The sequence below is a fragment of the Haemaphysalis longicornis genome, unplaced genomic scaffold (assembly GCF_048455015.1).
Source record: "Haemaphysalis longicornis isolate Haplotype H1 unplaced genomic scaffold, Haemaphysalis longicornis Haplotype H1 scaffold_6, whole genome shotgun sequence".
Taxonomy (NCBI): domain Eukaryota; kingdom Metazoa; phylum Arthropoda; class Arachnida; order Ixodida; family Ixodidae; genus Haemaphysalis; species Haemaphysalis longicornis.
In genome coordinates, this window is record NW_027526407.1 from 151,081,083 (window position 1) to 151,106,977 (window position 25,895).

Genomic DNA, 25,895 nt, shown 5'->3' on the forward strand with positions numbered 1-25,895 from the left:
AAGGTGAATCCGCAAGTCACCTCGCGGTTGAAACGTGAAAGCCTTCGCACCTTTGCGTTGACCGGCACGCATGGTTATTTTCCTTCCGGAAGGCCTAGTCGAAAGCGGCGGGTGCTCGCCGTCGGCATCAGTCACGCTCTCGTCGTCAGCGTCCCGCTCGTGATGCTCGTCGTCACTTAGAGGCAGCGTATCAGCCTGCGAGTCGTCCGCATCAATATCGTTCTTATAAGCGCTGTCCTCGCTCGCACCTCCAACAGGAGGCTGCCCGTCGTGGTCCCCAGAATTTTCTCCCCGTTAAGCACCATCCCGCCCGCAGTTCGCAGCAGCAGAAGGAGCAGTCGTTGACCGCGTCCTAGAAGGCGTCCTTGTTTTTTTCACTGTAGCCTTAACCTTGGCGTTTGCTCTTACCACTTGTTTCCCGGTCGTGGTCTCACAGCCACTGCTCGTAGTTGTGCGGTGGCCTGTGGCAGGCTCCTCTGTGGACGCGCACACAGGGCGGCCACCTGTCGCACACGCAGTACTGCACGGAGTACTTTTTGACGTACGCCTTCGGACCACGTCGTAGGCTTCTTCACTTTCTCCGCGTCCGTGATGCATTCGTTTGACACGGATAACGGGAATCCAGTCATCGTCCTTCTTTTTCACCAAATGTTCGTTTCCAGGCGTTGCGTACGGGAGGGTCCTTAATTATGCGCTGTCATCACGTCGACAGAAAGCGGCTCCACTGTCTTCGAGTCCACAGCCACGCCACCAACGACTGCGGCAACGTCTCGATGTAGCGGCAATCTCGCTGCCTTTTACATCGGCTCCCAGGGGAGCCATGCGCCCAATACCTTCCGCTGAGGCTGCACCGAGTACCTCCAGACCCTTCTTTTCACGTTTCGAAGCGACGAAGCAAATTTCCCGAGCGAATTGGTAATGTCGATAGGAAAGTTCTTTTGCTCGTGGGCACACGGTTCACCGCAGCCATAGACCACTTCACTGTAATAGTAGCGCTACTGTGAGACCGAGCCAAATCTTGCTGCGTGGCTCATTAGGCGGTTAACTGTTTCAAAAAAAGAGACAAAAATGAAAAGACTCTTTACGCGGTTTAAAGAAAAGTGCGTATGTTTAAGGAGTACGCCATCATAAGCACGCGTGCGTAAATGCATATAGACTGGTAGTGGCTAGGTTGACTTCATATAATCTGTCCATTGCGATAATAGCAGCAGAGTGACGAGTTTCTAATTAACGATGTGATATACGGTAGCCTTGAAGGTGAACATTTTGACCGACTGCTGTCTGGTTGGGAAGTTACTGAACTGAGATTTAATTATGCTCCAACCAATACATAGACAAAACCCGACGTTTCGAAGCCGGTTCGGCTTCTCCTTCAGGTATGACTGGGGCCACGCTGCAGCTGCGTCCTATAGTCTTTCACTTTTGCTGGCCTCGAACAAAGCCCTTCGCTGCGGCACGTAATCCGTGTGCGCACACCGAAGGGAGAGTGCCAAGCGAGCGATTAAGGTTCCCAGGTGTTCGCTGGATATGCCACGACTCAAGGAAAAGCCGCTTCCTCCAGTTCGTCTCCCTTTGCAGGATGGCCGTTACGGAGAAGTCAATTTTGTCGTCGGCCACTTCACACTGCTCGGCGACTTCCCTGCGTTCTCTATTCTGTTTCCGTAGGTCGTTGTTGTGTTGCCTAATCCTATCCGGTAGGTTTTTACGTTCACCGATGAACGAGGCGTTGCACTCAGCGCACGGAATGCGGTAAACGACCCCGGGTGATTTTGCTATTGTCACGGTCGCTATTGTGGGCCGGTCTAATGCCGCCTACGGGAGTTCTGCTTGGCCAGCACATATTTTTTGCACAATGGGCAAATTTTCAAACAAGAAACTGGAACCGCAATGGGGGCCGCGATCTCTGTCACAATGGCTAACTTGACGATGGAGCACGTGGAAGGGAAGGCTTTGAGCTCCTCCCCGCCGCAACCTAAATTTTTCTTCGGTATGCAGACAACTGTTTCTTCATAGTGAAGACCACCGCAGTTGACAGCCTGGAAAAACGCGTAAATTCCGTTCACCCCGCCATCCAGTTCACCGTTGAATGTGAACGAGTCGGCTGCATTCTCTTTCTTGACGCCCAAGTGACAAGAGGAGGCAAGTGCCTGGTGTTCTCCGTTCACAGGAAGCCGACGCACACCGGCCGCTACCTTCATTTTAATTCGGTCCACCCCGCTAACCACAAAGCCTCGGTTATGTCCTCTTTATTTAACAGAGCTGATGCAAGTTAAGTTCAGTAAAGCTTAAGTTTAGTAACTTAAAGTGTAAAGTTACAATAAAGCTCAAGTTCAGTAAAATGATGCAAGTTGCTCGTCCGAATCCGAACGTAAAAACGAAGTAAGCCGTGTAATTGCGGACCTCCAGAAAAACGGCTACCCGAAAAAGTTTATTCACTCCGTAACCCGCCGCAAAGAGAAGAACAGGGTGACAAACTCTCCATGGACATCAACCATCGGAACTCTGAAACTCATGCCGGTGCCATATATTCGACGAACGAGCGAGGCCTTGGCCCGCATTTTCAGTGGAGTAGGAGTGCGCATCGCCCACAAGCCCTCGATAACCATAGGCCGCATACTCCCCCGCCCGAAAGACCGGCAGACAATAGAGAAAGCACCCGGGGCCGTTTACCGCATTCCGTGCGCTGAGTGCAACTCCTCGTTCATCGGTGAAGGCAAAAACCTACCGGAGAGGATACGACCTACGGAAACAGAATAGAGAACGCAGCGCAGTCGCTGAACACTGTGAAGTGGCCTACCACAAAATTGATTTCTCTGGAACGGCCATCCTCGAAAGGGAGACGAACTGGAAGAAGCGGCTTTTCCTTGAGTCGTGGCATATCCAGCGAACACCTGGGAACCTTAATTTCTCGCTTGGCACTCTCCCTTCGTTGTACGCACCCGGATTACGTGCCGCAGCGAAGGTCATTGTGCGAGGCCAGAGAAAGTGAAAGACTATAAGACGCAGCTGCAGCGGGGCCCACGTCATACCTGAAGAAGAAGCCGAGCCGGCTTCGAAACGTCGGGTTTTGTCTACGTATTGGTTGGAGCATTATTAAACCTCAGTTCGATATATGGTAGCCAGGGTGTCGGAACGAAATGTTTTTCGTTTCGTTTTTTTTTTGTTTCGTTTCAGAAAGAATAGTTCCGTTTCGTTTTTGTTACGGAACGAAAAATATAACGGTTAGTAACGGTTCATAATGGTTCGCGTTTGCGAAAAAAAAAACAGAACACATATTAAAAAGAAAAACAAAAAACGATGTTTATTGATTTTCGGTAAAAATTTAACTGGATAAAGAGCACTCACAACTGCACACAAAAACTGAGGCACTTCTTCAGACACATCTTATCGCACTGAACATTACCTCAGAAGCTGAATGTCCTCAAGTGTCCCAACTGCACACCAAAATTCAAGCACTTCTTAGACACATCTCATGGCGCTGAACAGGACCTCTGAAGCTGCACGTCTTCAAATGTCACTCACAAGTGCACACAAAAATCGAAGCATTTCTTCAGACACTCCTTACGACACTGAATGTGACCTCATAAGCAGCACGTCCTCAAATGTGCTAGGGGAAAGGCGAGACCTCTGGTCAGGTAAAATAAACTTTAGCGACGCGAATTCCCGCTGCACGCTGACTTGGGTGGCTGGCACACCAAGTGTACCTGCGCTCGAAACGGCCGTCCATTTTTTGTGACAAGCTCGATGCAGCTTTTCATTCGGCCGTTTTCTGTCATTTCAAGTGGAACGCTTCTTGACGAAGTCGGCTGAAGCATGCTTTATATGTCCACTTGCCTCAGCTTTGCAGCAGAACAGTATTCGTCTCCACCGGATGCAACACGCCTTGTGGACACGGCTTACTCGGCGCGCAACGTGTCGTAGACCTCTGGATGGCGCCGCTGCCAATGCCGCTTCAAGTTTCCACCGTGATCTCCAGAATTTACATGCTGGTCGTCGTTAATCTGGCACGTAGATTTATTCAAGATGCTGTCACTAACGAAAAATCTTCGAGCGTGATTTGTTCTTTCGCGCCCCATCGTAATGAGGTGCGACTACTGTTGTGTAGGAAATCAAGCTGTTGCACTGAAGCGCTGGTGCGTGTGTTCAATGGACCTTTCTTCCAGTACCGGTCCTCCTAGCGGTCGCCACAGCGAACGTAAGGCATGTCTCTAGAAATGTGTGGCTTTCGGGGAACCCGTTCACGAAATATCCTCGTCCTGCAGTACCACACGCACCCTACCCCCTGTCACCCCTGCCTTTCACATGAATGTTACGGTTGCAGGCGCGCGCTCGCGTGTCTAATCTGCAGCGGCCAAAATCGCCCCTTTGTCTTCATTGTTTTTTTTCATTTTCGTTGCTCCCACACTGGTAGCCAATTAAGGGCTCGCGATATGGTCAGCCTCAAACATTTTTGCCCCTTTTCTTTGAAAGCCTTTTTTGTGTGCACAAACGAACTCACTGAGAACTGTCCGGAAAGAGGAAACAAAAACGTGCATCCCTAGGAAGCATAGCCGCTCCCCAAGCAGCGAGCTCAGGGGGCACCCTTTTGTTTGTTTTGCCAAGCGGCTACTTCCAAGAATGGCGGCCGGCAGCTCAAGCATGCGCAGATTGCTACTGGGAAAAGGTCCATTCAATCAACTTCAAAGCATCTGCACAAGAGCGCACCTACTCGAATGCACTTTGTACTCGAACCGAAAACCGAAACGTTTTTTTTTGTCGGTTTCGCTCCGGAACGAAATTGATCGTTTTTGTTCCGGCCAAAAATATCGTTTTTGTAGTTTTTCGTTTCCGGTTTTCGTCTCGTTCCGACACCCTGACGGTAGCCTACCGTTTTGTCAGACTCAGTAAATACGGGCTTGATGGATATTGCGAACTTTCCCGACGAACTACCAGCTGTCCCATAGGAGTAACGAATGACGAATTTTTCGGCGTGCTCTTTTATTCGGACTATTTTTCGTTGCCGACGGACCGAAGGTTGCCGACGGACGAAACCTACGTCTGCTTATCTATTAACGGATTTCCGTATACCTGCAGTATCGCACGCTCCAGTGTAGAATATCCTAATGCTTCTGCTGCCTTGGAATGGATGTTGATCATATAAACCGGGCATCTTGCGGGTTTCTCCTCATCCGGAGTGGTTTCGACTTGAGAATTATTTCACCTGTCACAGAGGAGGAAAAATAAGAATGATCAAGATGTGTATTCTTCGGTAGACGGGTGGTTTAATCATTCCAAGATACGAATCTACTGCACTGATTCTGCCGGCATGACTGCTCGTGGGCGTTCTTTTGCTTGAAGCTTTGTCGCAACCCGCGATCTCGCTTGGAGCAAAGGACAAACACAAGGCGGCCACCGGACGTCCGGGCCGTCGTCATCCTGGCGGCAAACCGGTAGCTGTCCACGATTCTCTCCTAGAAGTCCCCTCCCCTTCAGGCCATGGCTGGTAGACCTCGCCGCCCTAGGGAAGCACTCCTCCGGCACCTAAGTCACTTCGTGTACCTCCTCTGATGAAGATTGGTGGCCTATTGTTGGTGATTATGATAACAATGTTCTTCGACAAATGTTGTGCATGCACCATTTTCTACCCCCTCAGAGGAGAGAGGAAGATGCGCAACTTTTTTTTGAAGACTTCGATCTGATTTCACAAATTTTGTGGTGACCGGCAGCGTTACCTCGCCACAGCTTGTTTTTATGGCTCCTTAGTATGCGGAAAAATAACATTACATGGCTTCACTACAAAAATATATTATCCCCGTTTCTTAGCTATCTGTGTGGGTGTGTGTCTTCCAAGCATACAGACTCATCAGCCACGGGTAATTTCCCCCCTAATGTTCCGGGTTATTAGGTTAATAGTTATGACAATTATCTTGACCCGATGAATATCGATTCCAGCGTGACGCCACCACATGGATTACACTCGCTTCAACTCTGTGCCAGTATAGCTTACCCTGTGCCCCGAGATTATTTACTCCAATTGACCGTACCTCTTCCACTCCAAGCATGCACTTTCTTTGCCAATAACATAATGAGCAATGGCAAAACCTATGGGAAGCAGTGTTCAGATCCCACAGAAATACCCATTAAAAAAGGAACCTCACTGCTCTGTGGAGATAAAAGCCGGTGAAGCTGTACCTATGCTGCGTTTTCCATCCCCCGGTGCATAGCCCCGTACTTCTTCGAACACCGACGCTCCTTCAATTCGCACCTTCACCTTACCTTCGCCACCTAACAACCTTTACTCTGCGCTTACTGTCCCCGTTCTGGCACTTTATACCATATAGTGTTGGCATTCCAAGGCACACTAGGTTTGCCCCCCATTACCCAACCCAACCTTCGAGCAGCGGAGGGCCTCTCTAGCCAGCCCAGACTCAGCTACCCAGCTCAGCCTGGCGACCCGAGCAAGGACAGCCTGTCGAGGTCAAGGAATCCCGGACTGGGGATGCCTTCCACGATCAGCCCCCGCTGCACGAATAAAGAAAAATTATTCTCTCTCTCTTCCTCCGGTTTAACGACAGACGCCGCGTATTCGCTGCAAGCGTCATTGAAAGGCGCTAGTCTTCTGCTGACCCAGCCACATAAACGCACCTCTACTCAATCCCTCATGCTCTTCCGCTACCGTCTTGCTTCTCCTACAATGAACACAGACGAGGTTTCCTACGATTAGCTTAATTTTCTAGGGCTGCACTGCTCGTGTGCCATCTGTTGGAACCTTCACTCGCTGTTGGACTTGGAATGGCAACACTGTAACATGGTGTACGCTCGGATGCGAGCCCTTTTTTCCGGGGGTCCAAATAAAATTTCCAGCGCATATTTTAACAGCAGAGCTTCAAGGAGCTCCCTTCGAGCTTCAAGGGTTCGGGAGCCCGAACCAGCCCAACGAAGTAACGCCAATCCACATGAGAACAAGTCACCGGTTTATTCCGGCAGAACAAAGGCAGGAAAAAACAAAGAAAGCAACTTGGGAGGCACTGTTACGACAGTACATACAGCCAGCGTGCTCGTAAAGCGCGCAAAGACAACATTGCGGCAGTTTAAGTACTGCTTGTCCAGAAAGTTACGGCCTGGAGCTGTACACTCAGGGCGTCTTCAGTCACTTCCGCCGACGACGGGTGAAGAGCGTGCGTCGCGGACGCTTGTTGCTCTTCGCTGTCCGGGCGTCATGGCTGCGGCCCGCCGCCCGTCGGTCCCGTCCTTAGCTGCTCTCGCGTGTGCCACGGTGCGCACTTCCCCTGCTCTTGTGAGCGCCGCTTTTACGCCACTTTGTTGTTTGTGCGCATGTCCCGGGTTGTATGCGCACTACACGTATTTCTTCCAGCTCACTGTTCATCACACACGCGTGGACGGGCTCATGACGCACTGACGCCGTTATCGCTGTTCGACGCGCGCACTGCACTGTAATCACCCTACGCGGGCGCTCGTAGGGGCTGCGTCCGTACAAGCTGTTTAACAATTTAGTTCGGTTGTTTGGCGTTACCAAAAAAAAAAATACCACAAGGACAGACCGAGTACTCTTGAGCGTGCACATCGTGAGGAGCGCCCGGGACGGATTGCGGTTAGGTTGCACCACATAAGGACCTCGCAAAAAAATACCACGACAAAATTTGCGCACCTGGCTCTAGTGGTGAAATGCTGGAGGAACAGCAGAGGTGGGTGTCGACCTAGCTTCTCCCCAGCCCCACACTGACAGTGGATCCCAGGAGAGAGGGAGCAGAAGGACCCCAGCAATGCAACGCCGTTTTGGATGGCACTGCAAAGCAAAAGCCAATAAAGTATGCACAGTGTTTTATTCAGTAGCAATCGTCGTCATCCCTTCCTCGTCGTTTTCCGACAACATAGCCGCGTAGGGCAGATAATCATGTGGTGCGTCCTCCACGTTTGCGTCAGCTGGTCCGGTGGGCGTCTCCACGTGGGAATTGTAAGGAGATAGCTTGACAGATTCGTCGTCATTGTGTTCGGTGCGGCGAGCACACGGCACACCGGCAGCTACCGACGACGACGAAGGCGGGATCTCCTGACGCGGAAGCCTGGATGACGCCTGGCAGTCGCCGCGAGGCACCTGCTCACGTGCGCTAGGGGTTTTCTTTCTCCGCGGACGTATTAGTGTCGGCCTTAGCATCTCTGCTGCTGAAACACCGAGCACACGCGAGCGTGCACCTCGTGAACAGCGCCCGGCGTCGGCCAGCTCGAACTTCGAGAACACTGTGCTGAGCGTTCGTGGCGTGATCTCTGCGTGCTCCTCTACTCGCCAGTGCACGTGCGCTCACGCATGAAGTTTGAAGCACAGACGCCTAGTTCGCGCTACACATGTCGAATACACAAAGCCGGTTGCTACTGGTTCTGGCGCGTGCTAACGCAGTGCACTTTGGGAGAAATGTTAAAGGCAGCGGACATAACGAGCCGGGCCTTCTAGTCGTGGAGAACTTTCAGCGACAAGTTCGGAAATCCATGTGAGCTGCAACAGCCGGCTCTCCGACGAAGGCAGGATCGTTTTGAAACGAATTACACAAGAATTTCTTGGAGGTATTAATTACGGTTGCAGTTTTCACAGTGTTTCTATTCGAATGGACTCCCTGCCCTATGCGAAATGTTACTTTTCTGCGATGGTTTTACTAGATGGGTTTACTAGCGGGCACCCTGCTGAGCAAAAAAGCTGGGGATGTTTGGAAGTGCCGTTTAGATAGTCACCAGAATGAATGCTAGCAAATACTACCATATGATGAAAAACGGTGGCTCAGTTTTTCTTCCACAAAGTGATATGTATTTGTTGCAGTAGTCAGTATCTGTATGTTTTTCCTCGTGTACAGAACGTTGTTTGTGGGAGCATTCCTGCTTTTCGCCCTCTATCTCGTCACTGTGACCATGAGCCTGGGTCTCATTCTTTGGTTTCGAGGGTGCGATCCCCTTCTATCAGGCGCAATTCAAAGTTACGATCAGGTGAGTACAATTTGCTTCTTCTGCTTTTTTCCTAGCGCTTACAGCAATGAAAAAAATCTTGAAATTATACGCTATGTCAAAACTGCACCTCCACTTACTTCCCGGATTGATAGGAGAATATTCACGGCGTAAATAAAAAGCCCCAAATTCCTTTAAAAATATCATAGACGTGCTCCTTCGGTTTTTATGGGCCGTCGCCATGGCAAACCTACTGGAAACAATTCAGCTGATTAGGGCAGACTGCTGGGCAAGTTGGTAATGTACCGTGGGCGTGTAAAGTGCAAAACATTAGAACAAATACAACAGAGCACGACTAGGGCAAAAAACCTGCGAACATCAGCAATATATTAACTCCATAGCGTATATAAATATGTCTCGTGTGACCACACAGGAGGAGGAGGAGGAACAACTTTATTTAGTCAACAATCATTAAGTTTGATTATTGATGGGCTTCTTCTTGACTCCGTGAAGTGGCCAGAAGACGTTGCTTCGTGGCGACTTCCAAAGCCCAGTCCACGGCTTGAATTGGGGTCTCAGGCTCGGAGCTGATCACCGCAGTCTCCCACTGTATTTGGTTAGAGAGATGCCATTCGGCTTTAGGTTGGAGCTCAGGGCATTTATATAGGATGTGGGCTAAGTCGGCTTTTTCGGCCTCACACATTCTGCACTTTGGGGTGTACAGACTTGGGCATATTAGGGCCAATTTATAAGGCTTCAGAAAGGTATGAGATTGGACTTCCCTCCATGTCACCTGCTGCATTTTCCTTAGTGAATAATGAGGGGCAGGGTAAACTAGTCTTTCATTTCTGTATGGAGATGTAATCTCTTGAAAAGTAACCATACGCTCCTTAGACCCTCGCAGGCACGATTGGCCCACCACCCGGTTGACGAGTTCGCGGGCAAAGCTGTGGGCCGCTTCGTTCCCTGGATGGGACGAGTGCGCAGGAATCCAGATAATCTGGATCTGGCGGGGTTCGAACTGATTTCTTAATGTAATTTGAGATGCCGCTTCGTGAATTTTGTTTTTCGCAAAATTATGCAAAGCCGTTTTGGAATCAATGAAGATAAATTTTCTTTGGTACTAATAATTGCAACAGAAATTGCAGCCTCTTCCGCTTCTTCCGGCCGGCTGCCATAAACAGTGGCTGCGGTGATGTGCTTGAGTTTGTTATCGACGGCTGCAACTGCAAAGGCATCCTGCACTTTGTATTCGGCGGCATCCATGTAGACCTCCTCGCAATGTTTAAACAGTTTTTCGAGTGCTTTGGCTCTAGCGTTTCTCCTTTCCCTGTGATGAATAGGGTGCATATTTTTAGGAATGGTGTTAATAGTGAGGTGCTGAAGTATATCTCTGGGGACCTGGTTCTCCTTTGTTTGTGTTCATTCATAAGATATACTAGATCCTTTAGGATGTACTGTCCTGTCGGAGTCTTCGATAATCTTTCATATTGAGCGATCCTATGGGCCTCGATTAGTTCTTCGAGGGTATTGAGTAGGCCCATTTTCAGAAGTTTATCAGTCGGAGTACACCTCGGTAGGTGCAAAGATGCTTTGTACGATTGTCTAATCAAACAGTTTACTTTCTCCTTCTCCGCCTTGTATAAACTTAGGTATGGAAGGGAGTAGACAAAGCGACTCAGACCAAAGGCTTGAACAAGCCTCGTGAGGTCTATTTCTTTCATCCCCCTATGTTTGTTCGCTATGCGGCGAATTAGACGGTTCGTCTGATGCACGCAAGCTGTCAGTTTATTGAGCGTCGTGGCATTTTTGCCGTTACTTTGTAAGTACATCCCCAGTATCCTGATCGTTTGAACTTCGGGTACTAGTGCGTTATTCATGCGGATTTCTATTGGGACTGGTGTATCCTTGGCTTGTTTCCCAGGCGCGTAACGCATTACCAGGAGCTCTGACTTTTTAGGAGAGCAAGCTAAGCCTATAGCCCTAGCCTGTTCCGAGACAATGTCAGCTCCGGTTTGCAACGTGTGCTCTATTTCTCCGTCACTGCCCTTCGTTGTCCACAACATAATATCGTCAGCGTACAGGGAGTGAGACAAATTAGGCACTGTCGCTGGCAGCTTGGTCATAAAATATTTTTCGGCACAGCTGGTGCTCCATGCACAACTCACGCTGGGCAACAGACGACAATTGTGTCACACCGGGTACCACATTAAAAATAACAAATCAGCAAAACAACGAAAATGAAGAAGGCAAAGATAGAGGGGAGCGACTTTTTGGTAGAATTCAGAGGCAAGATACGCAATTTTTCCGGGAATAAACCCAAATACTGCCTGCTTGTGCACGCGTCACCAAGACCAGCCATTTAGAACGTTTCAATGATTTCGTTTGCGAGCTGTTGCTTATTCTTTTTATTAGTACAGCCTCGTTAGCGATGCCTGCATTTGCATTTCCGTCGTTGCCAACTATTGTGCGCTTCCCAGCGTTCCCGGTGTGCCCATCCTTCATATTCCGTAGGTGCTCAGGCAAACGCACGTTCAAGCATCGCGATGTCGGACCTACGTATTTGTGACCGCATGGTAGACAAATCCGTACACCACATATTGGGCGCACGCAACGATATTACCTTTGTGGTTGGGGCTGCAGCTCATGTCCAGATTTTCCACAGGGCAAGTTTCTTCGAGAAGCTTTGGAAGCTTTTAGGGAGCGGAAAATACCACTTTTACGTTGCTACGTGCACCGGTCTGCTTATGTCCGCGGGATAAGTGGTGTACAGTACGGTACACTCTTCGAAGAAATACTCAAGCGCATGGCTGCCGCGCTCCGCGAAGCGTCGGCGCCAAGCAGTGGCGAGAATGGGAAGCAACTGGCACATGCCGGGCACGGTCGGCCCGCACCTTCTGCCTCGGACGCTATAACACCAGCGTGATTACTTCTGATATGTTAAGGCTGCTGCTGTAACGCCGTCAATGAGCTAACAAATATTACGCGAAGAAGACAAGGCGATGATTTTTACAGTGTATAATATAGCAAGTGTCACATGGTAGAAGCACGTCATATATATAACCTCGTGTTAGGAGACTGACGATTCCAAGCTGCTTTCCACTCCATGGCAGAGCTCAGGCTAACCAAACAAAAAAGGGCGTCGCGCAAAGTACTATGGTGGCGCTGTTATGGACGTAAACAAGGGGCCGTTGAGAATAATATATTAAAATTACAAGCTGTAAGAGATTTCGCGCACTTTCGCCTCGGGAACAAAAAATGAATTTTGTTTCCTTTTATTCCACGCTTTGAGTACGGTATTACGCAGCTTTCTGAACCAGAACCGCCCGGTGGCGCGCGGTTGCTTCCTCCTAGTGTGGTCCGTTCGTATCTGCCCGGTGTCTCTGATTCTCGCCACTTCTCGGTGCCGGAGCTTGGTGGAGCGCGGCAGCCATGCACTCGCGTTTTCCCTCAAAGTGCGGACCGTACTGTACGAACAGAAAAACAGCGATTTCGCCTGTGGCTTACTCTTTCGTGTCAAAGTCGGGCTGTTCTTTTCTCAACTAACGCTTCACATCGCCCACGAGTTTGTCTGCCACAGAAGCAGCAAGTTGCGGTGAATAAAGAGCTCTGAAGGGCTCGTAAGCGGTCTATTTGGGATTTAGGACTATGCTTGCATTTGTGACGGCAAGCGCTGCTTAGGGCGTTTTTCAGGCACGGCATGGCGATGCCACTTTTCACAAGTTTCGAGTGGACTGAAGAGTTTGACGGCAGGGGATTTATTTGTCGAGGCTCGTTGTTTCCAGAAGATATGCGTGGGAGAAAAATTAAGGTGGAGATCCAAGATTTTGAGCCTGTTGTATTCAGGAGCCTCATGTGTGATGACAAGCGGCTTCAAACATGCGACGAGCATTTGTTACGGTGTTGACACTATTTGGAGGACATGATCTTTAGCGTCAAAAATAACGAGCAAACCGTCCACGTAGAGAAAGATGGGAAGGACTTCGGTCACGTCAAGGTACGCTGCGACTTTTCGGTTTTTGGCTCCCATAAATAGGTTGCTAACAATGCGAGATATGCACACGTGCTTCTCAGGGAAGATGTAGTCATGCAATTCTGCGTAGATCTACTTAAGGTGAAACTACAACATTTCCAGAAAACTTCTTCCACCCCACCTACACTGTTTTAAAAATTCCCTTCTCTAACGTTGTCACTGCTCTCTTCAACGCATTGCATGAGTTCACCGTTGGGAGCGAATAGTACAAGCCTCTGATGTCAACGTTATGACCGCTTACAGAACATGCGCTCTATTCTTTCGGGTATAGTTGGTAATCCCTTTCGAGCTCCTTATCAAAAACAGATCATCGGCTCTTAACCTGCGCAATTGCTCTTGTAGAAACAAGGCAACGTTTTTTTGTTCAACCTGCCATGTTCCCAGAGAATTAACAGCAAAGGCCCCTCACGTTTATGTGGTTTTGCCGAGAAAAACATTATGAAAGTGCAGGCATCAGGTTTCTCGAACCTTTGTGCCAGATTTTTCTAATTCAGGTGCCTTCATGGCCTCTGAGCACTATTCTTGAGTTTTTTTTTATTTGTACATCGTTACAATCGTTCGACGTTGAGGTAATCGCAGTGCTAGCTTTCTGTACACAGGCATGCACTGGGAGAACCATAAAACCTCTCTTCGTCCGCCGGCAGCACGCACAAACTCTTGTCTCTCAAGAAGGAACGCACACGTTTGACACAAACGGTTGAGCGGGGCTGCCTGCTGCACGATATAGGGTCCACTCCTGCCCTCACAACGGCCTTCATTTCAGCTGGACACTTCCCAAATGAGTGTCAGATGATCAACCGCTGTCATCGTGGGTTCTACGGTGAACGTTGCGCAAAGACCCAAGGTACATTGCGCCTTGAGCACCAGAGGCAGAACGTCAAAGAAAAAATCGGGGTTGTTCCGTACGTACACCACTTATTGCGCAAACGTCAGCACATCGGTGCAGACAAGAATGTAAAGGTGTCATTTTGCGCTCCCGAAAAGCTTTCAAGCTTTGAGAAGCAACTAGCCAAGGTGGGAAATAAGCTGCAACATCAACCACAAGAAGAAGTTGGTTGCGGTGAACATGTGATGTACGCAACCCCTTTAGGATGGGGTAACAAATATGTAGGGCAGACATCACGATGCTCTAGCGTGCGCTGGCGGAGCATCTACGGAACCTGAGGGACGGGCACACCGGAAAGCTCAGTGCACGATGCCGGAAAGGCAAACGCATGCCTCGCTTTAACTAGAGCACGGCAGTCAAACACGCCGCCAGCGGGCCGCGTGTATGAGACCCTTCAATTTCGGCCCTCGGCCCTGTCATGAATGTCTTGATTCATTTATTTTTTTTAAGCGAATGCGTGAGTGCGCGCCCTGCTTGTGTAGCCAAGGGCGCGGATGGCCAGAGACTGCTCGAAAACGCGTGGATATCGTCTTTCACGGCTTCGCGTTACCAGAGTGGGCACCCCTCTTTTCCGGAGGCCCCTCAATTCGGGCGCCGTTAAGTCGGGTGCACAATGGTCGCGAGCAACTGCGACTTGTGAATCAAGCACTCTACAGTGCGCACAGGGCTGGGCGAGCACAGGCCCCGGAGAAACTCCCCGCGGCGTTTTATGACCCTGCGAACGGGGCTGCACGTCACTAATGGGAAGACAGAGCCTTGAGCGGAGTTTTCCACGCTTTCGCGAAAGCGCGAAGGTTTCCGGGTGTTGTGTGGTGTTTGTGGATATCTGCTTTCCTATTCGTCTTCGTGTCAAAACCTTTTACTGCGCTGCAGCTGTGGCGAAAAGGGCGCAGCCACACGCCATACTCAAGGTTTGAGCTCCAAAATGCACCCACGTGCGTTTAATGGCGTGTAGGAGCGCTATTTATGGCCTGGGAGAGAGCGACATCGCACTGCTGACGAAAAGACTGCACATAGCTCTTCGAAACTGTGCACTTCCAGACATTAAACACCCCATGTCTGTGCGGGTGCGCTAAATTGAGACGCCAAACTAAGCGCCTATCCTCCGACTCGCAAGCTGTTGACAGCACTGGAAGGTAGTGGCGCCCGACGTCAATGATGATAGAGCACCCTACATAATTTTGCTCCTACGGGCCTGTTGCCTCGGTAAAAGTGACAGGTGTCTTTTTGACCTTTTTTTGCACGATCTGCAAACAGCGAAGCTTTCTGCTGCGGAAGTGTAGCGAGCCACAATGTCGTGGTCCAAGCAGTCTGCAAAACGCAAAGTGAAACACGAGAAGAGGTGCTTTGAGGAGCAATGGGAAATTATTTCTTCACGGATTCAAGAGGCAAGGTATTGTGCTTAGTCTGCCACCAGACTGTGGCTGTGCCGAAGGAGTACAATGTTCGACGCCCCTTCATGTCTTGTCATCACGAGAAGTATGGTGCTCTTACTGGCAACGTTCGCGAGCACAACGTGACTCAACTGAAGGCGGCGTGGGGAAAGGAGCAAAACCTGTTCAAAAAGGCGCCCAAAGCAAGCGACGAAACGGTAAGGGTAAGCTTCGTAATTTCTGAGCTTATTGCCAAATCTTCCAAGCCCTTCACTGAAGGCCTGTTCGTGAAGCAGTGTTTGCTCGGAGTCGCTGATGCTACCTGTCCCAGCATGAAAAAGACATTCGAGAAAATAAGCCTCTCTCCAAACACAGTCGCCCAGAGAATTAACGAGATCAGTGGAGACATTGAAAAAGGATGTCTGAAGCATTCTCTATTGCAGTTGATGAAAGCACTGACATTACGGACAACGAACAATGGGCTATTTTTGTAAGGGGTGTAGACAAAAACCTGAATGTCCCTGAGGAACTCCTGGACTTACTCCCAATGAAAAGCACTACTACAGGGGCGGATTTTCTGTTTCTGTTTCTGTTCTGTTTCTGTTTCTGTTCTTGAAAGAGTGGTCCAACACGCTGGACTACCCTGGGAAAAGTTGGTTTGTTTGGCTACAGACGGTGTGCCATCAATGGTGGGATCCAAGAGCGGGCTTGTTGGTCGATTGCGGACGAAACTCGCTGAACTCGGAATCCCCAATCAACTTGCCGCGGTTCACTGCATTTTGCACCAAGCACTGTGCGGCAAGCCTCAGTAAATGAAGAGCGTCATGTAAATCGTGCTCAGCGCAGTGACCTTCATCCGATCAAGAGCTCTTAACCACCGCCAATTTGTATCTCTTTTAGAAGCGGTTGGCAGGAAATATGGGGAAATTTTGTACCATACAGAGCTGCGATGGCTGAGTCGTGGAAGAGTGCTAAAACAATTTTTTGATCTCCGAGAGGAAATTGACGCCTTCATGAAGAGCAAGAACAGGGTAATTGTTGAGCTGTCAGACGAAAAGTGGCTTCAATCCCTTGGGTTCCTCAGTGATATCGGTGATCATTTCAGCTGCCTCAGCGTTAAACTTCACGGAAAAAACAAAGTGATCACAAAAATGCATTACGACATTCAGGCCTTTCGATCCAAATTTGCCGTTTTGGGACAGAGAGATTAGAATTCACAAGTTTGATCATTTTCTAACCCTGAAGTCGCTGGAGAACGTGGATAAACAATCCTGTGATAACTTCGCCGACCTCCTCCATGATCTCCAACGAGAATTCGAAGGGCGCTTCTAAGACATCACCGGGCTCGCCGATTAATTCCGGAATTTTTCGTCGCCGTTTTCAGTGCCGCAGGATGACGAAGCGCCCGATGGAACTTCTTGAGCTGCAGGCCAACACTCGGTTGAAGCAGACATTTCAGGACGTGGCTTTACCTGACATCTACAAGTTTCTTGACGATGCAGATTTCCCGGCGCTTCGTCAACAGGCTGCAAGAATCATTGCCATGTTCGGAAGCACCTACTTGTGCGAACACCTGTTTTCCTTGCTGAAGGTGTACAAGTCAGCTCTCCGGTCGAGGATGACTGAGGAGCACCTGCGATCGACCATGAGGATCGTTTCCCCGCAAGAAGTTAATGCGGACATTTCTTTTATAGCCGCATCCAAGCGTTGCCAGGCATCAAGCCAGCATGTTTAAAACAATAGCAGGTACATTGAGCTTCTCAAGGAATAAAGTTTCGTGACTTTCATAAACGATACTGGCAATATTTTCTCGTCAATTACAATCAATACCGCTTATTATAGTAAGATACACAGACGCAGCTGCCCTGAAGCTTTTTTTTTAGAGGCACACAATGCGGTCACCATATGTTGGAGCATAATCGTGGAACAAATATTTTATATTTCATAGTCGGCGTCCACATTTTAGTCATTCTGGAGATTTGTATCGATATGTGTCTGGAATCCTGGAATCCATTCAGAAATGGCAGCGTTATCTGACATTTTGTTAACCATCCTCCTCCCCTCCTTCGTTCCAATCTTTGTAGCAATAGCAACGAACAAATCTAGCTCGCAAGAGAATTCACTGAGGCGCTTGGAACGGCTCGCCTTGGTGACCCTTGCACAAGCATGCCGTCTTTGGGTTAATGTTAATGATAATTGGTAATGATATTCATATTTCGTAATATTTTATTTTTGAATATTGTTTGACTACACAATGGCATTAAGAGAAATAGTTGAAATAGCATGACTAGACTTAAATACCTTGTGTGGATGGCAGGAAAGCCTGGACCGGGAAGCAGTGTAAGAATGTTGGGACCAACACTGGGGTCCTAAACCATAAGAACAATAACAAAAACAAATGCATACAATCAAGGCGAATGAAAAGAAAACAAAACAATTGGGGAAAACAGATCACAAGTCTCTTCCAGCAAATGCGCGACGTAAATGTGTAACTGTAAGACTCATTATGTCCGGGTTGTGGTTCCTTCCTTGCTCATTCGGTATTTTTAGTAGTTGTATGTTGATGCTTGTTTCCCGTAATTACTTCTACGTTTCGCGCTTTTAATTCTTCCGGATTGTGAGTGTGGTAAATATGCGAAGTTCTCGTGAGACCGCCCAGTGGTGATTATGCATGGCCATTTTGTAACTTCTAACTAATACGAGCGACAAAGCTTATACATTTACATGTATAAAAAATTACCGAATAATGTTTTAAGCGGTGAGCAGTTCTGTGGTGTTGGAAATATAGTGAGCTTTACTTAAAATTCTTATAACTTTTTTCTGAAGAAGGAGCTTTCTTTGTTTTCGTAAGTGGTTGTTGCCCAAAACAGGGCAATACAGTTCAACAGTGAAGAAAATAGAGCTTTAGAACAGGAGGGAACGTAAAGCACTGTAAGAACGTAATACATGTGTAGTGAACGTAAGACAATGACGGCGCATGACACCGATGACTTGACACAGTTCGATAATTAAATAATGACAATTCCACATCATGCGTTTGCAAAAATTGGCTCCTAGAGGTTTACCTTGGAACTCTGTCAATTTCAGTACCATTGAAAAAAAGAAACAGCAGCTCCACTATGTGTTTACGTGGGTGAAATAGTATCGCTTTTGCTTTTTCGAATTTTTGCTTTTGAATCTTTAAGGCATTCTACATGGCCCACTTAATAATTAAAGCTAAGAAAAAATTTGAAGCTGTGAAAGGAAAATTTGTGAATCACTGGGTATAAACAAACTTGAATCGTCTGCATAAATGATAAGTCTAGCGGAAGTATCAATATTAATGATTTCGTCGACGTAGAGAAGATACAGAAACGTGCCTTTGTGTTCTAATAGAAGAATAATAACTCAGAGTCATTTCACGGTATCCCATACGAACATCGCTTTTTTAAAAAAATGGGATGATCTATAGAGTCAAGCGCTTTACTAAAATCTAGGAAGATACCCAAGACTACGTTATTTTCTCGAAAGTGATCCGAAATAAATTCGTTTTGAGCGAGAAGTACAAGTTTAGTTGGCCTGCGTTTATGGGTACTATATGGTTCTAAAGTAGCAACGTTGAATTTTTAAGTAAAGTAAGTTCTAGCCTCTGAGGATTACTATTTCCAATACCTTGGAAAATACAGGAATAATTGAAATAAGCCTATCGTTGAGGAAATTGTTCTTGTCGCCATTATTGAACAGTCGAATAACGTTTGCAGATTGCAACCTACCATAAAAAACGTCCTGTGTGAGGGAAATATCAATAATTTGAGTGAGAGCGACATAATTACGACGGATACCTACTTAAACGATTTCACCTGAAGGCCGGAATGGTCTACGGGGGAGCTATTGTAAAAACTCATTAAAGCGACTGTAACTTCCCTTAGATGCGGCCGGTTCAGAAAAACGTGTTATGAATAGACACGTCAGAAAGGCAAGACCTTCAGTATTAAATGATGTTAAAGTTGCTATCACACAGGGACTGTCAAACGCCCTGGCTAAGTCCCTTCATTGCAATATTTCGTCGTTTTGTGTTATCTGGTTGAACGGCTTGGGTGATTGCCTAATTACAAAATTACAGTTTAGCTGCTTCCACACGGCTGTTGTGCATCTTTAATTGAGTAGAATTAAAAACGTGAAAGGAATAGTTGTTTGGTGCAGCACGGAGCTTGCGAGTCACGTGATTTCTTAATTGCGGGAAATTTTTAGCGTATCGTCTTACCTAGTTGGTATGAAGACTTTGCGTAAGCGATCTTGTTTATTCATAATGTTTAACTGTTTCAGAGACATCCAGGCTATGCGGTGTTTTTTTGGCTGAGCAACTGTTTTAAACAAAATACGTATATAATAAACATGGCTAAACTTAGCAATAAATTTGGTAACTGCTTCATTTGCCCCATCTTCACTTAAAACAAAATCCTAATTAGTAGCAGACAGGCATAGGGTTGATATCGCGGTAAGTGCGTGCATTCTTGTCCTTGCGTTTTTATATAGTGAAGGGCACACAACAAAAATTGGCAACGGTCACTAATGGCGTAGCGTAGCACACCAATTGTAAGCAAGTGGAACCATAATCAGTAATAAATACATCTATAAAAAATAGGAGGCCTCTGGAGGACGCACTTACTCTTGTTGCCGGTTTTATAACAGTGCGAATTAAGTGCATATTTAACAAAGTGTAAAATTCTGGTTAAGGTTTCGTTTCAAACTTTTATTAAAAACTCCCGCACCTCGGTTGCTTGCCTTTTGTTTTTGGTTTTCATTTTTTGTTTTTGTTTGTTTTTGGTACCACGTATCGCACAGTCATCGGCTGTTGCCTAGTGTTAGCTATATAAAAAGACCACGAGCTGCGTCGAAAAATGTTGCGATGTGGTCACACGACATATCGTTATATGTGCTGTAGAGTACATTTCTTGCTTTATGGGGGCATGTTTTGTTTGTGCGTATGTTAGCGTTTTTAGGGATGACTGTTAGAAGCGCTTGTACCTGTCGTCCTCCTTGGCCCTTGTCCGATGTTATCGCGCTTTACCCGTCTAAAGAACAATTCGAACGTGCACATTTAACAGTTTCCGTATATATTTTTTTTATTTCAGATAATGCCGTTTTATGTTAAGAACTACCTCATGGAAATAAAAGGATTCTCTGGAATATTCTTGGCCGCTGTAGTTTGCGGAGCTACAAGGTAGAAATACAATTTCAATTTTCGATAATTTATTTCGATACCCCTGCATGCGAAATAGATAATACGTTTGTGGGGTACAGATACAAAATGGCATAAATTCCAGAGCCTTGTTGGCGCACACGCCCCATCATGGGTAAGGAACAGTCTGGCAAAGAGAATGATATTATCGGAATATCCACCTTCCAGTGGTTGTTTTAATATTTTATACTGCATTTGGCGTTGGTTTGACTGCGCTGAACAAAATTGTTAATAAATTTTTAGATATTAGTATGGCTGTATGCCATGAACAAAGAACCCATTACCTCGATATTTTAAGAGCAGACAAGTGCAGCCGCCCGCCATCCCGGGGTAGCTCTTTCGCTGCCCCGGTCAGCTCTCACGGTATCACGCGGCATCACGCACCCAAATAGGGCCACACGGTGTCATGCACCCAAGCACATTCTTCGAAAAGATACCCGCTTGGCCCTCGATTAATACTTCCAGCCACGAGTTAACCGCATACTTTCACAGGCGGTTTATATAGTCATAACCATTGGAAACTCCTGAATCGCTGGCACTTGTCATACACGTCCTCAATATTTAGCGCAAAGAAAACTGCAGGTAATCTTGAGGCCAATATATGTAATTAACCGGTAGAGCCCGCGCTAATTTATTTAGGAACGCTCGTTGGTTTGGTTTTTACTATAGTAAGCAAAAAATGTGGCCGCGGAAGACACAAAACAACGCTTTCAGAGCTCCGCAGTAAGGCTTCTGCCCGTGAGAGATGAAAGCGAGCATAAAAAGAACTGAGCCCCCGCTCGTGCTGTTCCAGGCAGAGGGCGCGCGGGCACTGCGAAGGGGGAAATTTGAATTGCCTTGGACAAAACGTGTGTTCAATTCATCAAGGGAGAAGTGAGACCGAGAATGGAAGAGCGTGAGGAACCGTAGTGATAGGGAGACAACAGAACCGCACCCCTTTAGCGAATTAATGCTCGTCACTTCCGGCAGCTTTCACGTTCGAGTGAAACTCACCTAGTTTTTTCTCTATATTTCTAGCACGACTTCCTCACTAATCAACTCCCAGGCTGCTGTACTGTACGTGGATATTTTATCTCATCACTTCAAGAACATCGATTCTCACCTGCAGTTCGTAACCCGAAGCCTTGGTGTGTACCAATTTTTCTTCCTCTTGAAATTTCGCCGGTCTTCAGAAAATGAGTAAAAACGGAGTAAATGTTTTATTTCATGTGAGATGATTTTCGCTTAGAGAAAAAGTCTTAGGATCAGCACGATACCTCCACTTTTTTTCATTTTTTGGTCATTTTTAACAAAAAAATTATCCCAAGTGCTTTCCTCATCCCCTCTACTCGTCGTTTATAGGAAATGACGGCGGCGAATACAGTTTTTAACTCTTCAAGCATGTTTATCAGCAGAAATATGACATTTATTCAGTATAATGTTTCTCGAAACAAAGAAAACTCTGCAACATTATTTCAAAAGTCAAGGTGGGAATGCGACAGTCCTAAAATGAAACGAAACTCAACTTTGTGTGGAGACACGGTACTCATTCAAGGGATCTGGAAGCAGCCCTAGCCAAAGGTGTCGATCACTTTAAATCCTGCAAATAAAAGTTAGCGCTGTACACTCAGCGAAGACCACAAATTTGTCACACTTCAAAATCAGAATTTTTTCAATATGCTTGTCACAAATGTTGTGCACCCAACTATTATGCCTGGAGATCGTCACCACGGTACTCACGCAGATGGGAGTTCTGCAAATCCAGGCACAACTTTCCAACAGGAGAAAAAGCCACGTCTGATGTGCGAAAACATTCATGTAATCTCTCCGGACTGGTGCTCTGGTCCCTGTGTTTCCGAAATGTCTTCAGTAGTACATGGAGTCCTTAAAATGCCTTCACACCAAGAGAAACGTGGAAAGTGGTTTTCAGCAGCTCGTGCGTACTCTCCACTACAAAAAAAAGAGATAAAACTTCAGTATGAGAAAATCACAGGAGCTCTTCGTACAGTTTCTATTGCAGACCAATCTCTCACCACTACACAACTACTAAATTTTCAACGCGCACTTTTAAATAGCCTTTTTACTGCTTGCGCGAACTTTTTTCTAAAGCATTGAACATGACTGAACACGCTTCAATTGTCCCGACCGAACCATACGCTAATTTAAAACATTGTACTTTCTCCTGCCCCATGGCAGTTCAATCACCACATTTTATACCCCCCCAGAGCACCTTGTATATTTAAGGTGGCAGCATTGGCGACACCGCGGACCCCAGCCACCATGCGCACCCTGTATCCAACCGCAGCAATAGGTATTATGGTTAAGGTGGCAATGGTTCGGGTGTAGGGTATTCTGAGGCAGAGATAATTAGAAGGATAAAAATGGGGTCGAATGCATTCCGCCGGCATTCACAGATATTGACTGGCAGCCTACCATTGTCCCTGCAGAAGAAAGTGTATGACAGCTGTATTTCACCGGTACTCATCTACAGGGTAGAAACTTAGAGGCTCACTAAGAAGGTTCAACCTAAATTGAGGACAACTCGGCGACCAATGAAACGGAAGATGATAGGTGTAAGATTTGGGACAAGGAGAGAGCGGAGTGGGTCAGGGAAGAAATGCGGGTTAAGGACATTAGTAGAAATTAAGAAGAAGAAATGGACGTGGGCAGGGCATGTAATGCGAAGGCAAGATAACCGTTGATCATTAAGGGTAACATAGTGGATCCCTAACAGAAGGCGCGCATGGCAGGGGTGGCAAAAACTGAGATTGGCAGATGAGGTCAAGAAGTTTGCGGTGATAAACTGGTCGGAGTTTGCGCAGGACCGCGATATTTGGAGAATAATGGGAGAGGCCTTTGCCCTGCAGTAGACGGAGATAGGCTGCTGGTGGTGGTGATGATGATGACGATGTTGATGCGTCAGCCTCAAACGGTACCTGTCGGAACTTTTGCGAAACTCCGGCCGATGGGCTCCCTGTTTCCCCTTTCGCCTTTCTCCCGGTCTGTTGTCCAGAAAGGAATTTCCGGGATCGCTCTGCCCATTAGGGTAGAACGAGCGAAGGATCTTAAAAGCCCCGTAACCAGCTTTCAGAATATGCCGTATTGTATATTCAAATCCCCGCCCCCCCCTCTCCTCCCCCTTAAACAAACCTTGCTCTCTAAAAAAAGGTTCGTAACCGAAGTGTTTTTCTCCACCACTTTTTACAAGTATCTTTACTCAGCCTGGCAGTCACCCTCGCTTTCTTGTGATCGAGTCAGTTGATTCAGCAAGAAATTTCGCTTAGCAGTTTGCAATACTGAGTTCAAAATTCCTTCAAAGTATCATACGAGACTCATATCAAGCTAATACCCTCAGGACAGGACAAGTCCTTATCGAGGTGAACAGCCATCAGCATCCGCGAACTCGCCCAAACAAACCCGTTTGGTGACCATATCGAACAAGCAGCGCAAAAGGGACAGGACACAAGGAGAATGAACGACGACACAGCGCTGAACTCTCAACTGAATTTTATTAGAAGAAACACACACGTATATATACTCCACTCGGAAGAGCCACGTGGCTTAACATCTTGTCATCCGCAATTACATCACAAGTAAATCATTGTTGAGAGTTGAACGCTGTGCCGTCATTCATTCTTCTTTTTTCAGTCACTTTTGCGCTGCTTGTTCGATATGGTTATTATGAACCAACTAGCCCAACTTGTCCTCCTTCCGCCGCTTGACCAGTACGAAAAATATGTTCACAGCCCACCGGAGCCTGAACACTCACAGGGGGTGATCTCAAAGGCAGGCCTGATGGCCGGAACAGACGCCTGCCAACTGGAAGCACTGAAGGAACAGGGCGTTAAAACTGTGAGGCGCATCTCAATCCGCCGAGACGATGAGGCAATTCCGACAAAGCCTCTCGTCCTGATTTTCAACCACTTTGCACTCCCTGAATGTATTAACGCAAGTTTTATAAGATTGAAAGTCCAACCGTTCATACTGAACCCACGCCGTTCTTTTAAGTGCCAGCGCTTCAGGCACGGCACGAGTACTGCGGCGGGAGATTATCTTGCGCAAATTGTGCTGCGAGTCATCACCCGACCGAAACCTCATTCGCAGACCTTAACCTGCGCTAACTGCCAGATGACACACCAGTCATCATCCCGCACTTGCGAAAAAATCAAACTTGAGAAACAGAATAGCAACGTAAAGGTAACAGAAAACATCACATACTCAGAGGTGCGGGAGAGGTTTGCCTCTTTCCCCTCTGGAGGTATATCAAAGCAGCTCGCAAGGGGTGGGTAGCGAGCGGCGGTTTTTTTTTGTTTTTTTTTTGGGCGGCGACTATGTTTAGCGAGACTGATCTGATCCCGCCCGAGCCCCACATCCCTTGGTTGCCTCTGGCAACCGAGGGGAGTGGTGTAGGGCTGGCCACCACAGCGTAGGGCCGGACCGCTGTGGCTGTGGGAGAAAATAACACAGAGAGGGGCGATGCCGCTCCTTCCGTCTCTGCTACTCCGCCCCCAGTGCACCAAGGGCGGTAGAAGAAAACGTTGCGCAAACTAGAAGGAAGGAAGGAAGGAAGGAAGGAAGGAAGGAAGGAAGGAAGGAAGGGAGGAAGTAAGGAAGGAAGGAATACATTTTTTCGTCCATCGGGATCCATTTTTCGTCCATTCGGGGTGGAGGATGCCCACAGAGCCGCCGCGACTGCCAGGGCCTGGGAGGTGGTCAGAACAAGGCGTGACTCCCCCCGCGTCACGCAACTTCTGCTCCCAGATGTGAGGGGAGGGAGCGGGTGGGTACGGGTCTGCGGGGAATTTGAAAAGGGAATGGTAGCGAGTGTCCAGTGCCCCGCCGGCTGGACAGGTACACTCTAAGAAAAAAGGTGGTCAAAAGAGAGTCCCGGCCGCCACGACTACCTTTTACGCTTGGTTAAAGGGACCAGACGTCCCGATTAAGGCGGGACATGTCCTGGTTTTGCGGCTGTGGTCCCGCTGTCCCGCAGCCTGCTTGTGGGACGGTGCTTTGTCCCGCTTTCGACCGGAAATATGGAAAACTGGTATCAAGCTCAATGTGACTAATGAAAAGCTGGAGGAATGGAAGAGCCAAATAAACCGTTTAAGCAACTTCATGAAAAGAGCGCACACGACAGGACTAAGCAAGAAACTGTTGTGAGTTTCTTGCTGAGTCCCAAAGTATGAGCTGTTTTCTTCAAGTTACAGTGTACCAACAAACCGTTCCGTACACTCTTCTGGGTTTGACGAACGGTGGGTGGACGAGCTTCAGTACTTATTTACTTATCAGCAAATAACGCATCATTGCCTGGCCGAGTCACCTTTCAGGTAAATACAAAATTGCATTGAGCCTGCCCTAGCGTCCCTTCAAGCTATGTGCAACGCTCTTCGTTTCGCCCTCCCCCGCCCCCCCTCCTCTCCCCCGTCTCGCCTTTGGGCCTGAGGAAAAAGGTCGCTTTACGCTTGGTGATTC

At 47.7% G+C, this 25,895-nt stretch overlaps 1 protein-coding gene and 1 pseudogene across 1 annotated transcript in view; both read left to right on the top strand.

The window, feature by feature from the left end:
• LOC144141988 (sodium-coupled monocarboxylate transporter 1-like) overlaps positions 1 to 25,895 on the top strand; it is a 211,098-nt gene that overhangs the window by 98,234 nt on the left and 86,969 nt on the right. Inside the window, exons 7-9 of the mRNA XM_077673418.1 lie at positions 8,844 to 8,973; positions 20,338 to 20,426; positions 21,462 to 21,571. Of these exons, the coding sequence (XP_077529544.1) occupies positions 8,844 to 8,973; positions 20,338 to 20,426; positions 21,462 to 21,571 (329 nt within the window). The remainder of the gene's footprint in view (positions 1 to 8,843; positions 8,974 to 20,337; positions 20,427 to 21,461; positions 21,572 to 25,895) is intronic.
• LOC144141682 (uncharacterized) lies at positions 1,888 to 4,178 on the top strand (annotated as a pseudogene).